Source organism: Rhodamnia argentea, chromosome 7, assembly GCF_020921035.1.
Source record: "Rhodamnia argentea isolate NSW1041297 chromosome 7, ASM2092103v1, whole genome shotgun sequence".
NCBI classification, from domain to species: Eukaryota; Viridiplantae; Streptophyta; class Magnoliopsida; order Myrtales; family Myrtaceae; genus Rhodamnia; species Rhodamnia argentea.
The window spans coordinates 1,151,615-1,164,859 of NC_063156.1; the positions used below are offsets into that span (position 1 = coordinate 1,151,615).

The 13,245-nt window shown below is 41.5% G+C and overlaps 2 protein-coding genes across 2 annotated transcripts; one reads left to right on the plus strand and one right to left on the minus strand.

The window, feature by feature from the left end:
* The first annotated feature begins 566 nt into the window (after positions 1-566).
* Positions 567-7,176, plus strand: LOC115742356 (probable transcriptional regulator SLK2). Its single transcript, XM_030676595.2, has 10 exons — positions 567-704; positions 1,410-2,542; positions 2,814-2,945; positions 3,089-3,137; positions 4,340-4,554; positions 4,644-4,712; positions 4,984-5,084; positions 5,671-5,764; positions 5,841-5,910; positions 6,026-7,176. Exons 2-10 carry the CDS (start codon positions 1,610-1,612, stop codon positions 6,889-6,891), a joined length of 2,529 nt encoding a protein of 842 aa, XP_030532455.1. The 5' UTR covers positions 567-704; positions 1,410-1,609; the 3' UTR covers positions 6,892-7,176.
* A 91-nt stretch (positions 7,177-7,267) lies between these two features.
* On the minus strand, positions 7,268-9,952 carry LOC115742366 (F-box protein PP2-A14-like). The gene is made up of 3 exons (XM_030676605.2): positions 9,401-9,952; positions 9,116-9,234; positions 7,268-7,931 (listed from the first exon to the last, which is right to left on the minus strand). The coding sequence occupies exons 1-3, from the start codon at positions 9,917-9,919 to the stop codon at positions 7,532-7,534; spliced, it is 1,038 nt and encodes a 345-aa protein (XP_030532465.1). The 5' UTR covers positions 9,920-9,952; the 3' UTR covers positions 7,268-7,531.
* Positions 9,953-13,245: the final 3,293 nt, after the last annotated feature.

Genomic DNA, 13,245 nt, shown 5'->3' on the forward strand with positions numbered 1-13,245 from the left:
TATGGTTGATGGACTACTTTCATGTAAAAACAACGACCATACTTTTAGGGAAAAAGGAAAAAAAGTGACGAAACTATTGAATATTCGTATTTTCTCTATCGGACTTTGACCGATTTAATACCACCAAAAGGATTTGGCCACAAAAAAAAAAAGAAAATACCAGCACAAGAAGCAAAAAAGGAAATGGGTCATTTTCTCGATATTAAACTCTTGCCTAAATTTCGACCAAAAAAGAAAAACTCTTGCCAGAAATGCATGACTAGGAAGTAGGAATTGAGCGCGGCCGTAGGTGATACTCGCTCTCCCAAGGCCTACTGGCTACGGCGGTGGCTAAAGCTAACCTCCTCCCGGTCCACATTAGGCAACTCCCTGATCACCCAACCGGATCCCGACACGTCGCCTACGCCCTCGCGTCGCCACCGCGAGATCCATCACCGACTACCCTCACCAACCGATCGAGCGACGCGTGTCCAGAGTCCACCCGCTGCAGCCGGTGGAGTGGCGCGGGGCCCAACGGGTGCAGCCGGTCGCTCTACAATTCCCGCTAGGCATATATAAATCCAGCTCTTTAATAGGTTCCATTTTCCTCTTCTCCCCCTGACGCTTTCGATTTCTGCAGCTCCGCCAGATTGCAAGAAGCTGTCCCCCTTTCTCTGTCAATCGAAAGTCTGGAGCGTTCATGCTCATCGTTTCGCGATCTCTGGGTCAGTATTTGCATATAATTTTCATGTGGCGATATCGTTTCATCTTATTGCGCGAGTGATTTCGGTGGCGGAAGTGTGTAGTGCACTTCGTGGGTTGTTTGCGATTCACGTCGACGGTTTCTTTGAGCATCCCGTTGTCGAGATTCAGGCTACCGTTTGTGCTTTTTTGATCGGGCTTGGGGGTTATTCTCATTGCTCTCTGGCGATCTCTGGTTCGGCAATATTTTCGTTTCCCCCTTTTACGAGTCCAATTAGTTTCAATTTGGGTCTAGCTAGGGTGCAATTGCTTTTAGGTGATGAGGGGTCTCTAGTTCATTGGAAATTTGGGGCCTTTTGGATTGTGGACTGTCGTTGCTGTCACTGAGCTGAGCAGCTCGCGATTAGGGTTTGTCGGTGTGATTGGGATGGGAAGATTTTCTGTCTGAGCGTTTGTTGGGGAGTACTCTGAGTTTGATAAGGTCCTTTAAAGGTTTCATTTCTGTAATTAGGTATGATTCTCATGTAAGTTTCTCGATTATCTGTCTCTCTCTCTATTCCTTTATTTTTGCCCGAACTTTTGCTGCTGCTGTTCGATTCTATTAGAATATTCGTGTATAGCACCGGAATCTGGCTATGTTGTGCGACCCTAAACACTTTTTGGTCTTATAATGACATTCTGTATATTTTATTCTCCCTTTTCACTCACTCGAGACATTTTCAATACAGAACTGCCAACAGTTTTTGCTTGCTGGATTGGTCTCTGTGTCATTTGCAGCCCATGTTCTGCTTGTGATCCACTGGCTGAAGTCTGTTATTCAAGTGAATTGAGGAAGTTTGAGTGAGGATATCTTTATACAGAAAATAGATAATCAGGCCTGGCTCTGGATAGCTACTTCGACTCCGTTCACCAAGGGGAAGCACCCCCTATGGTCCCATCACGAGCAACTGGAGGCTTGACCCAGTCTTCCTCGAGTTCAGGAATCTATTATCAAGGGGATGGACAGTCCCACACTGTAGTTAATTCTCACTTGAGCTCTTCGTTTGGTAATTCCTCTAATTCGGTGCCTGGAACTGGGCGTCCTAATCTAGGAACGGTTTCAGGGGACATGAACAATGTAGTTTTGAATAGTGTGGCAAACTCAGGTCCAAGTGTTGGGGCAAGCTCTTTGGTTACGGATGCTAATTCCGCGCTTTCAGGAGGGCCACATTTGCAGAGAAGTGCAAGTTTCAATACGGATTCGTACATGCGTTTGCCAGCATCACCAATGTCTTATTCTTCGAATAATGTCAGTTTATCAGCTTCATCAGTTATGGATGCATCCTCTGTAGCTCAGCAGAACTCTCATCCAGAACAGACTCCCCCAGTTCAACAGAATCAACAGCAACAACAAGGGGCTTCTACTGCTACATCATTACCCGCAGCACAAACTGGGCAAGTGTTATTGCCCATGGGTGCAAGAATTCCTGGCTCTTTCATTCAGGACCCAAATAATCTATCTCAGGTGCAGAAGAAACCGCGGTTAGACATTAAGCAAGAAGACATAATCCAGCAGCAGGTCTTACAGCAACTGTTGCAGAGACAGGATGCCATGCAGTTACAAGGGCGTAACCCTCAGTTGCAAGCATTGCTGCAGCAGCAAAGACTACGACACCACCAGCAACAGTTTCTTCAATCAATGCCACAAATGCAGAGGGCCCATTTGCAGCAGCAACAGCAGCAGCAGCAACTTCAGTTGAGGCAGCAGCAGCTGCAGCAACAGGGCATTCAATCAATGAATGCCTTTAAGCGCCCCTATGATAGTGGTGTATGTGCTCGTCGCCTGATGCAATATCTTTATCATCAGCGACAACAGACTCCGGTGAGCTGGAAGTCTAGCCTGAAAACATCTCCTCTTTGCCTTATGGATGCGTCCTTCATTTCTTTTCTCTGTCTACATGCATCTTTTCTTCCTAGAAATGGACAACTTTCATCCTATCCTCCATGGGGCGGGTATCAAAGAAAGTTTGAACTTTTGGAATTAGGGTGGGATTCATTCCTAGATGTAGTCATTGAAAGTGATTCCGCCAATTAGGTAATAGCTCTGCATACTTTAGATTTTCGTGAGCCAATCTCTCTTTTACATTTTACAGGTTAATGCTATTGCCTATTGGAGGAAGTTTGTGGCAGAATATTACTCACCTCGAGCAAAGAAAAGGTGGTGCTTGTCATTATATGACAATGTTGGACAACATGCCCTTGGTGTTTTTCCTCAGGCCGCTATGGTAGGTTCTATTATGCCATTATGTTTACTCCACCTTTCCATTGAACAGACGCTCCAAAGAGTTCTGGATGGGCTGATCAGTTTGGTCTACCAATGTTTATGTAGGCTGATAGTCTATTTTTCCTTGTATCCTTTCTTTGTCAGGATGCATGGCACTGCGACATATGTGGTTCCAAGTCTGGAAGGGGTTTTGGTAAGAGATAGGGACTAAAGCTACCGATTTATACCTGGAAATTCTCTCTTTACCGGGATTTAGTCTTGATAGTTGCGTGTTTTTAGTTGCAAGTTCGGATAAGAGGACATCTGGATCTACTTCTTTATCTGACGCCATGTATCAGTTCAAAACCATAGTGGCTGTGGATATTACTATGGGTGGATTTGGTTCAGCATTTGAAATGAGCTTTGGAAAAATGCAAATGCCTTCAACCTAAAGGGGTTTAGGAAAATGGTAATTGCGTTTGGTAAAATCTTATTTGGAAATGGGCTTTGGATTGAATGATTTTTAGTAAAAACAACATTCCAAAGGGGCTTTGAATGCATTTTTTTAATTTTTTATTAAAAAAATTACCCATTGTCGGACCGGCGAAGAAGATAAACAGTAAAAAGGGGGGCAAAATTGAAAATATAGGGAATTGATGATGCTAGTTTTGGAAGGAAAAACATCTCTTAGCATTTGGTCAAATGCTGAAAGCCCAATGCTGTCAGATAAACAGTAAAAAGAGGGGCAAAATTGAAAATATAGGGAATTGATGAAGTTAGTTTTGGAAGGAAAAAAATCTCTTAGCATTTGGTCAAATGCTGAAAGCCCAATGCTGGTAGGGATTAACATTGGACTTTTAGCTTTCCCAAGGCCAGCATTTAGTCAAATGGTGCTTTAAAGCTGAATCAAATGTTTCAGTATTCTCTCAATGAGCTTGGGGGCTGAAAGCCCTTTGGAAATGCTGAACCAATCCCACCCTATATCTTGATATTCTCCGGACTAGCAAGTATGATGTGGAGGTATCCATTTGGATTGTAGATATTGTCTACCTAGGGATTGCCTTGCAGCCCTTGAATCTGACACGCTTCAGAAAATTGCTAAATCTCGTAGTATATCGTGTTATAGGTTCTGAGCAGGTACAATTATTCAATTAAATCACGAGTCAATAGGAGTGGAAATATGTTGAAAGAATACTTGACATCCTTTTTCATTGACCTGGATCATGAATATATCTGAACATTTCCGTGAACTCGTAAGTCGCCAAAAGAATTGGGCAAACGCGTAGAGTGGCTTCTTGGTTGGGATGAATTGCTCCCCACTATGCATCTTGTATTTTTTGGTACTTCTCAGGGGATTGCTCCCCCTCAACGGGGTCATTTGGTTATTACTAATTTCTCTTATTCCGGTTTTTACAGAGGCCACTTTTGAAGTACTACCTAGGCTTAATGAAATCAAATTTGGCAGTGGTGTCCTTGATGAGCTTCTTTTTCTGGACATGCCTAAAGAAGACAGGTTTCCCTCGGGGATAATGGTGTTAAAGTATGGAAAAGCTGTTCAGGAGAGTGTGTATGAGCAACTTCGTGTTGTTCGTGAGGGTCAGCTTCGTATCACATTTGCTAATGATCTCAAGGTTATTCACCAATATAGTTTCAGAAAGACAATGTCATAAATGCTCTATTCATGTGAAGGTTTTTGCTAAATTTTTTTGGTGTTGATCAGATACTATCGTGGGAATTCTGTGCCCGTCGTCATGAAGAACTTCTTCCTCGGCGCTTGGTTGCCCCACAGGTACCAACCATGGTTTCAACAATCATGACATACCATTAACTGGAGTCAGCACCCCACATTCTGCAATATTAGAACAAAAGATCTTGTTTACTGACTGAGCTTTGCATGGATCTCTTAATGACGTTCTGAGCCTTTTGTACTGTTGGTATATGATGTTACAATCTGACTGGTTACACAACTGGTTGGACATTGAATTTTCCGATCTGTTTGTTTCCTTGTCGTCCATTCCTGACATTTATAACCTTCAATCTTGACCATACATTTTCTGCAGGTAAATCAGTTGGTCCAGGTTGCGCAAAAGTGTCAGAGCACAATTGCGGAGAGTGGAGCTGATGGGGTCTCCCAACAGGATCTACAAACAAACAGTAACATGTAAGTTCATCAACTTGGTGGCACGTCTTGCATTTTGTTCCATACCTTTTGTTTCGTTTTGGATTCCTTCAGCCAAGGCTCTTACTGGCAGGAACCCAAGATACATTTCTCTTGCTTGGTGATGCTTATGCATGTTAAGATGGTTGTCCCAGTAGCTATGTTCCTTTCTCCCAGTTAAGTGATGGTAACGGGGGTGAAAAAGGTTCTCCAGAGTTTGATGGGTTGGCTGTGTCCTCTTACCTGTTTTCATGGTTGTATGACCAGTTTCGATGCTTCATTGCATGTTCAGTGGTTAATTAACTATGGGTGGGTGGGTGGGTGGGTGTGTGTGTGTTATGTGACTGCTGGCGCGGTGTTTCTCTTGCTCACTGCAGCATGTAAGGATGCAATTTTTGTTGTAGACTATTTTCTTAATGAAAGATCCTGTTGGAAGAGGGACCAGTTGGGGCTATATTGCACATACTGAATGGATAGCTCATCCCCTTCTTTCGCCTATGCTTAGATCTAGTATATTGTTTTAAGCTTCTATTTTGGCTCATGCAGCTTTATGGATGGCAGATACTGATCTTGTTCCTTTTCCTTTTAGGGTCCTGACAGCAGGGCGTCAGCTTGCCAAGAGTCTGGAGTTGCAGTCACTCAATGACCTGGGATTTTCCAAAAGATATGTGAGATGTTTGCAGGTAAGCTGTCTCATGGTGTATGATTTTAGCAGATGCTAGGATTTCTTTGTTCTTAATGCGTCCACTCCAACTGCAGATCTCTGAAGTTGTCAACAGCATGAAGGATCTCATAGATTTCTGTCGGGAGAGCAAAGTTGGCCCTGTTGGTAATATACTTGTTCCGTCTTCTTTTCTTTGTGGGGTGTCTTCTTCTTTTTCTTTAAGTCTACCACTCGTTTACTGAACAATCTGATGGTAACCATTTTGTGTGCATTGCTGCAGAGGGTTTGAAAAGTTACACTCAACAAGCCTCAGCTGCAAAACTCCAGATTCAGAAAATGCAAGAGATGCAGCAGATAGCAAATGTTCAGGGTCTGCCAACTGATCGCAGCACACTCAATAAGTTGATGGCTTTGCATCCTGGTATTAACAATCACATGGGTAATAACCAGCACATGGTCAATCGCGGAGCCTTAAGTGGTTCTGCACAAGCTGCCTTAGCTCTGACTAGTTACCAGAACATGTTAATGAGGCAGAACTCCATGAATACAAGCTCTAACTCCCTTCAACAAGAGGCATCTTCTTGCAACCATTCTAACCAGAACCCACCTTCTACGCCTGCTGTTTTATCTGGATCCATGCAGAAATTACCTGTCAGCGGCTACTCAAGCCCTCATCTCACTCCGCAGCATCCCCAGCAGTTGCAGCAGCGCTCGGGGAGCTCCAACAGTTTACTCTCCCCAAACCATCCTCAGTCTTCCCAAGGCAACCAAGCTTTCGAGCACCAGATGCAGCAGCTGTTCCAGGAGATGTCTAACAACAGTTCTGGTCAGATTACAAATGGAAATGTTGCAAAAAATGGCGTGGGATATGGGATTAATAATGCAGCACCACAAGCAGCTGCATCTAATGTCTCAGGTGGTGCTGCAGGGCCGGCTCCTAGTAGGACCAACAGCTTCAAAGCTGCTTCGAACAGCGAGTCCTCTGCGGCTGGTGGGAATGATGGTTTCAACCAGAAAGGGCCTGATATGCCTCAGGGTCTCCATATACAAGATGATATGGTTCAGGATATAGCCCAAGAGTTCACAGATGGGGGGTTTTTCAACAGCGATCTTGATGATACGATGGGCTTTGGATGGAAGGCATGAGCGGAAGACTAACATGATATAAGAAGCAATCTCCATTGGCAAAGTGTGTGTACCTTTTGTACAGGATATTGAAATAGGTGCTCCTTATCTTAATTCTTTTTTTTTTTCCCTCCTTTGGCATATCTTCTTATTTAACTTTATTAATTGTGGAATTTGCTGTGACTTGACAAACTTGTTGCAGTAGGTACTTAGCAATCTTTTCAGAAGGGTTCCTTGTTTGGAAGTGATGCAAGTGTAATCTAGCGAACACAATCTTGAGAAAGAACTGCTTTGTTTTCGTTCCAACTTTTCTCACCTATTTTAGGGGTGTGGTTGGCTCTTTGCACATTATCTTATGACAGCCAATTAGGAAAACCGTCACGTGATTTCGTGGCCTATTTGGTCGAGACAAGATGTTAACTAAACATCCTCAGGTTTTGTCAATGACAATGTCCTCAAACTGAAGCTGTACATATGATGTCCCTGCCTGAACTGCTCAGAATAAAAAACCTCAGAAACACCGTGAATACAATGTGTACATGACCGAAGTGTTGTCAGATCTGTACTCGATGAGAAAGAAAACAACAATTGACCAGCATCAATCAATCCTATGGCTATTACTACCTCTGATATACATGCCTAAGCATACCGCGGATTCATTTCAACCCTCACCTGGGCATATCAGCACACAGTCTACACAGAGTCCGCCTTTCGTGTGCGTGCAATCAATCTGGACCATTGAAAACTTGATTCCAATGGGCGCGTCCTGGTTCTCAACGACAAAGTCACCCACATGGTACTGGACCCAGTCCCCTGGTTTATCCAGATAACATTCGGACACAATGCTCTGACCGTTCGCCGTCGACAGCTGAAAACGGACTGGTTTGACGTCCCAACCATGAACTTGACTGAGGTCGCATGTTCGCCGACAGAATCTTTTCACGGTTTTGCCCAGTTGGAGCCTGAAATAGAGGCTATATGCGCCAGGCGAGAGCTGGAACTCAAACTCCCCCACAACTTCAACCCACCACATCTGTTGAAGATACGCCACAGTGCCGAACCTAGTGACAAAAGGAGAGGCTATTATTTTTCTCTCTATTTCATCACCAAAAAGAAACGAATTGTTCTTTCCTTTCAATTTCCCTGTGAGATAAAACGTCCTTAAATTGAGGGTATAGAATCTTGTCAACTTTGGTTCAGACTCTTCTTTCTCCGTGGTGAAACTCAACGGGCATCTCTTACTATTCAAAATCTTTCTCCACACTCCATATAAGATGGTTGCTGGTTGACCTCTTTTTCGAGAGGGTTGCTAGGATATTCCAGATATCGCTCGCCCTATATCATCGATCAAAAAGGTATTGAACCGTTCGACAAAGGAGTCGAAGCATTAAAAATGCGTCCCTCAAATTTTGCCGAAGCATTAAAAATGTCTGTGAAACATTCCTATCTTCTTTTTGTCTTTTCTTATAGATTAATCTTCATTACCATCGATCTATGCCTGTTTTAGAGTACGAAAAGGAAAACCGACGACTGCCGGTGATGCCAGAGAATTCCAGACATTGGGAGAAGAATTTGGTTTACTTGTGAGTTCGATCCACAGTTTTGGACCCAATCATTCCTTTGGCTGAACAAATTGAAAGTGTAATGAAAGGAACTTGTTCCTTCCTTAGAAAGGTGAACTAAGCTCTTACGTTTGTTTAGTCAAACCACGAGACTTGACCAAAATTTTAGGAGAAAGATAGCAAACTTTGATCACAAGGCACTTTTCTCCTCGTCACGAGTATAAAGTAATAGAAATATGCCAAGCTTGAACTAGTCTTCCTACTTGCCTAGCTATCATCTTTTTGTTCTTGTGGGCGAGATAAGACTTTCTCTAGTTATCGCCTCTGCGAATTAGGTTTGTCATATGATGAATAATTTGCCTCTGTGAAAGGAGTAATTCTCACTTGGTGGATTTTAACTAGCAAGAGCTTAGTTTTGTGCCTCATGAGCTTCATTGATGAATTTTTTCAGGACCCAACAGCTTTGGCCTTTTGAGATCTATGACATCTTAAAAGACTAAATGCAGTTCTAATTTAAACATCAACCCCAGCTCGAACATGTCGGTAAACAGAAAGAGGAAAATATCGAATCGACGAGAAAGTGGCTCTCGGTCGAAGTGATTTCCTTTTCCATTTCAAAATGATCACAGCAGGCAAACCCTCAAACTCAGAGAAATTAGACAGCTGCATTAGAAGCGCTTTACCTGGATTCTTCGCTAGGGATACGGTTCCAGTATCTCCGGTCATCAATCCCAGTTATCTTCAGCGCCTTTGATGAAACCGCCACGCAAATACTTCCGGTGATCTTGTCCAACAAAGCTTCCTGCAAGCGAAGTAATTTAAAACACCACCACACATGCCAGCGAGCACAAGCATCTCTTAAAGTTTAACTTTTAGAATTCATATTTACTTTGTTTTTCTGCATATTATGCAGTAGAAATGATAGTGGGCATGAACTGGTTTTGGTAATGGTTAACCCAACACTGTACCTTCGTGCCACCATCAAAGCAATTGGGTCTACACAATCTCGAGAAGATCTCTTTCTTTCCCATGCATCGTGGGTCTTCACCAAGAACTCTCTCCACCAGAAAACGATAATTGGGAGGTAATTTCGACTCCCAAACAACATCGGCCGACGAAGCATCTCTGAAAGCTCTGTTCAAACACGCGAACTGGCAAATCTCCGGCGGATCCAAGAACTTGAGAATGGAGGTGACGCAACTCTCTGGCAAGTCCCCAAGACAGGACCTTGAAGGTAGGACTGAACGCCCTTTGGCCTCATCAGCAAGGCCAGACATTGCAGACCCCATAAGCACAACTGAGAGCGATAACTTCACGAGATGATGGAGAAAAGATTCAAGCAGGGGTGAAGGAGAAAGACTCTGAGAATTCACAGGTAGAGAAGGAGCTGGAGGAGGCGAGAGTTGAAGACGGCCCAAGCAAGCGGGAGTTGAATTTCCACCATTTTTTTCATTTTTTATGTGAAATGAAGGAGAGCCTTTGGTCATTTGGAGAGAGAGAGAGAGATCAAGAAATAGAAAGAGTGTAAGAAAGAGAGAAACTGAGATCATTTCAAAAGGGACGTGGACATGACTCTCCATGAAATTTATTTATGTGTTCTTTTCTTTTGTGAATCTACATAAGTTAACGGGAAAAATTACCAAAAAAGTTATAAATTTATTGTAATTGTACCAATTTAATTATAAGTCTTTGTTTTGCCAATTCAATCATAAATCTTTTATATTTGTGCCAATTTTGGTAAGCCGGCACTAACGTGACAGTGGTGGCACAGACACGGACTTTTTGAATAATAGTTTAATAATTTTTTGAGTTTTTCGTTTCTTTTATTTAGGTTTTTTTTTTTTCTGGGCTTAGGGCAAGGACGCCCTCACCGGCACTGGGCGAGGCTGTCGCGGCCCCTGCATGGTCTAGGTGGGGGCCATTGCGCCCTCACCAACCCTAAGTCCAAGAAAAAAGAAAAACTAAAAAAAAAACCCCAAAAAATTATCAAACTATTATTAAAAAAGTCCATATCAACTCTTGTCGGTCAAAAATTAGCCGAATGGACTGAATTGATACAAATACAAAAGGTTCATGACTGTATTTGGCAAAAAATAAAATAAAATGCTCGAGGATGAATTGACACAATTACAAAAAGTTTAGGATTTTTGGTAATTCTCCTTAGGTTAGTGCTTCAATTTTAATGTAAATATACTAGAACAATCACATCTCAAAGAAATCTTATAAAAACAACATAAGTTCTCATTTTCTACCATCCGATTTAGCTCGGCCTACAACATAATCCACAAAGCCAGCTTAGTCCCATTTATCTAATTTTTTTTTTCCGTGAATATAACTGCATGCCGATAATTTTATATACCTCCACGCGACCGGTGATGTTTGGAGATTAGGTGTTGTGTTTGGATCTAGGATTCTAAAGTTGAAATTCGGTTGGCTTTATTGTGCCAAGATTTTCTTGTCCTAGATTGATTTAAACAGATTAATAAATGTGTACAGAGAAGTGGTTGGGGTGTAAGAACTTCACGTGAATTGTTATCGTATCATTTTTTTCTAGCATGAAAGAGACTATATGAAACAAATTTCCGAAGATTATTGATTATTTTTATTCGTGACTTGGTTATGATTTCTTTATTTATTATTATTTTTTAAGAATAGCGCTTTTCCTACCCATATCTAATCGAATATGCTAAGCCAAATCTTCTTCATATAAAATATGCTTGCTTTAGATTGGGGGCACAATTCTCCCTTCATGTATGGTAACCTCCCAATTCTTATTTCGGTTCTTATATATGCCGCTACTGCGGTAACGACGGGTATTTTTTTATTTTTTCTTGTAGCTCGACTTCTTTCTCTTTTTATAATCCATGCAAGCGCTTAAATTTAGATGGTAACGGAAACCGTTAATGGGGAAATCTTGTATACGAAAGATGATGAAGGTAATAAACAAAGCGAACAGAACATATAATAATACCCCACGTCTTAGTTAATGAGACATCCGTTTGCCACCATCTGCCAACAATCTAGAATGACAATCATGATGATTTGCTCACATGGTTTCGCTTGCTTAGACAATTTCGTTTTGTGTATAAAGGATGTTTCTTTGGTAGTACAGTAATGCTTGGCATGAACACGTGTTCGTTCCTCCCCATATACATATATTAAGCAGATATAGAAGAGTTAGACAAGCCCTTCGACTTTCAAAGATGAATCACGTTGATTCCGAACCACTCTCCAGGAATTCAGGCAACAAGATCTACGACTTCTTCCCAGTTCTGGCCTTAATTATTATTATTATTATTATTATTATTATTATTATTATTATTATTATTGGTCAGGAAATGGACTTTCATTACTTTGGAACACCAAGTAAACAAGGGTTTTCAACATCAAGGCATAATATAAGCAAAAGGGGTTCAGGTATGGAGTAAAGCCATGTGGAAGGGAGGGAGCCGGATAATTATGCTTTTGCTGCCCAATCTGCGGCCCTATTATGGAGGTTTTCCTCCGTAGGAACAGAATCAGTGCACACACTCCACATAAAAAATCGGACTTTAAAGAACATGAAACTCGGTGGGACGTACAAACCCCGAGTACAAAATTAAGCAAATCATAATATCAACTGTTTCATTCATTCATGGAATCACCAAGACTTGATAACGTTGAACTTTTACATGCTTTAGCTCAATTTTTCACTCGTTAACATCTAAATTCTAGTCGCTTCAGTTCCATCGATGACGGCACGTATTGCCGGTCTTGATTTGATCGAGTTCGATTCAATTTCGTATTCTCTTTGGGGGCAACAAAATCAAAAGAATTTTCAAATTTCAAATTTCATTTTTTTTTTTGGTTGGGTATCTCTATATGAGTAGATTTTCAATGCTGAGGGATACAAAAGCCACTACAGGCCCATCAAGCAATAGCTGGTCCATCAAGAAATTCAAGGCTTTGTTCTTCTTTTTAGGTTTTCTGTACAATTAGTGTTGAAGTTGCTAAGATAGGAACGTCATCTCCATGGGCTGGGCCCATTGAGTTGAAAGTACAGTGATTGGTCTACTGAAAAACCATATGATTAACGTCTCTAGACTCCGTTTGTTTTGTGGGAAATAAATGATTTGAATTTTTTTTTCCTAAAACCGATCGCTTTTATTGACTTAAATAATTAGTCGATGGAAATATTTTCAATTATTGATAACAATTTTCGTTTATTGACTTTTGTAAGCAGTAATTTTTTTAGGAAAATCTTTTTCAAATCATTTATTTTTTCCTAAACAAATGGAGCCTTAATGGATAACAGACCTTGTCCTAAGCCAATGTAGCTCCTTAATATTTGTGAAAAAGGACAAATTCCGATGTGTAATTGAAAGTGTTTGCATTAAGAAGTCCGTTGTTATTTTTAGACAATGCATGTGTAATTGTATGCTTCTATTTGCTTTGAAAAGGTGTGGCTTGCTCCAGCCAATGTAAGTGTCTCAGACACATCTCACCTTCTTTCTTCTTAGAACGATGAAGATTGTTCCGGTAAACCAAAGTAAAGTGCGACCAAGAAAATGGACATGTCATAATGCTCCGTGTTGAAATATCTCACGTCGCTTGACTATAGCGTATATATGCTCTTTATATATAAGCGGTCTCACTCTATCTATTTTCCTAGCTTATTTCGCATGTGTCTCCACTCCGTTCATCAAATTCTATGTATCATTCCAAACTCGACTTGCAAGTGATTGGGGGTATTCATGTGGAGATGTTGTTCCCCTTGCACTAGTGACCTTATAGCTTATTGTAGATATTTCGTGTGCATGCTTATGCAGAAACT

Coding starts and splice junctions, on each gene's coding strand:
- LOC115742356 (XM_030676595.2), top strand. CDS start 1,610: ATGGTCCCATCACGAGCAACTGGAGGCTTGACCCAGTCTTCCTCGAGT. Junction 4,713..4,983: donor GGCGCTTGGTTGCCCCACAG/GTACCAACCATG, acceptor CATTTTCTGCAG/GTAAATCAGTTGGTCCAGGT. Junction 5,911..6,025: donor GAGCAAAGTTGGCCCTGTTG/GTAATATACTTG, acceptor GCATTGCTGCAG/AGGGTTTGAAAAGTTACACT.
- LOC115742366 (XM_030676605.2), bottom strand. CDS start 9,919: ATGACCAAAGGCTCTCCTTCATTTCACATAAAAAATGAAAAAAATGGT. Junction 9,235..9,400: donor GCTTTGATGGTGGCACGAAG/GTACAGTGTTGG, acceptor CTTCGCTTGCAG/GAAGCTTTGTTGGACAAGAT. Junction 7,932..9,115: donor ATCCCTAGCGAAGAATCCAG/GTAAAGCGCTTC, acceptor TTTTGTCACTAG/GTTCGGCACTGTGGCGTATC.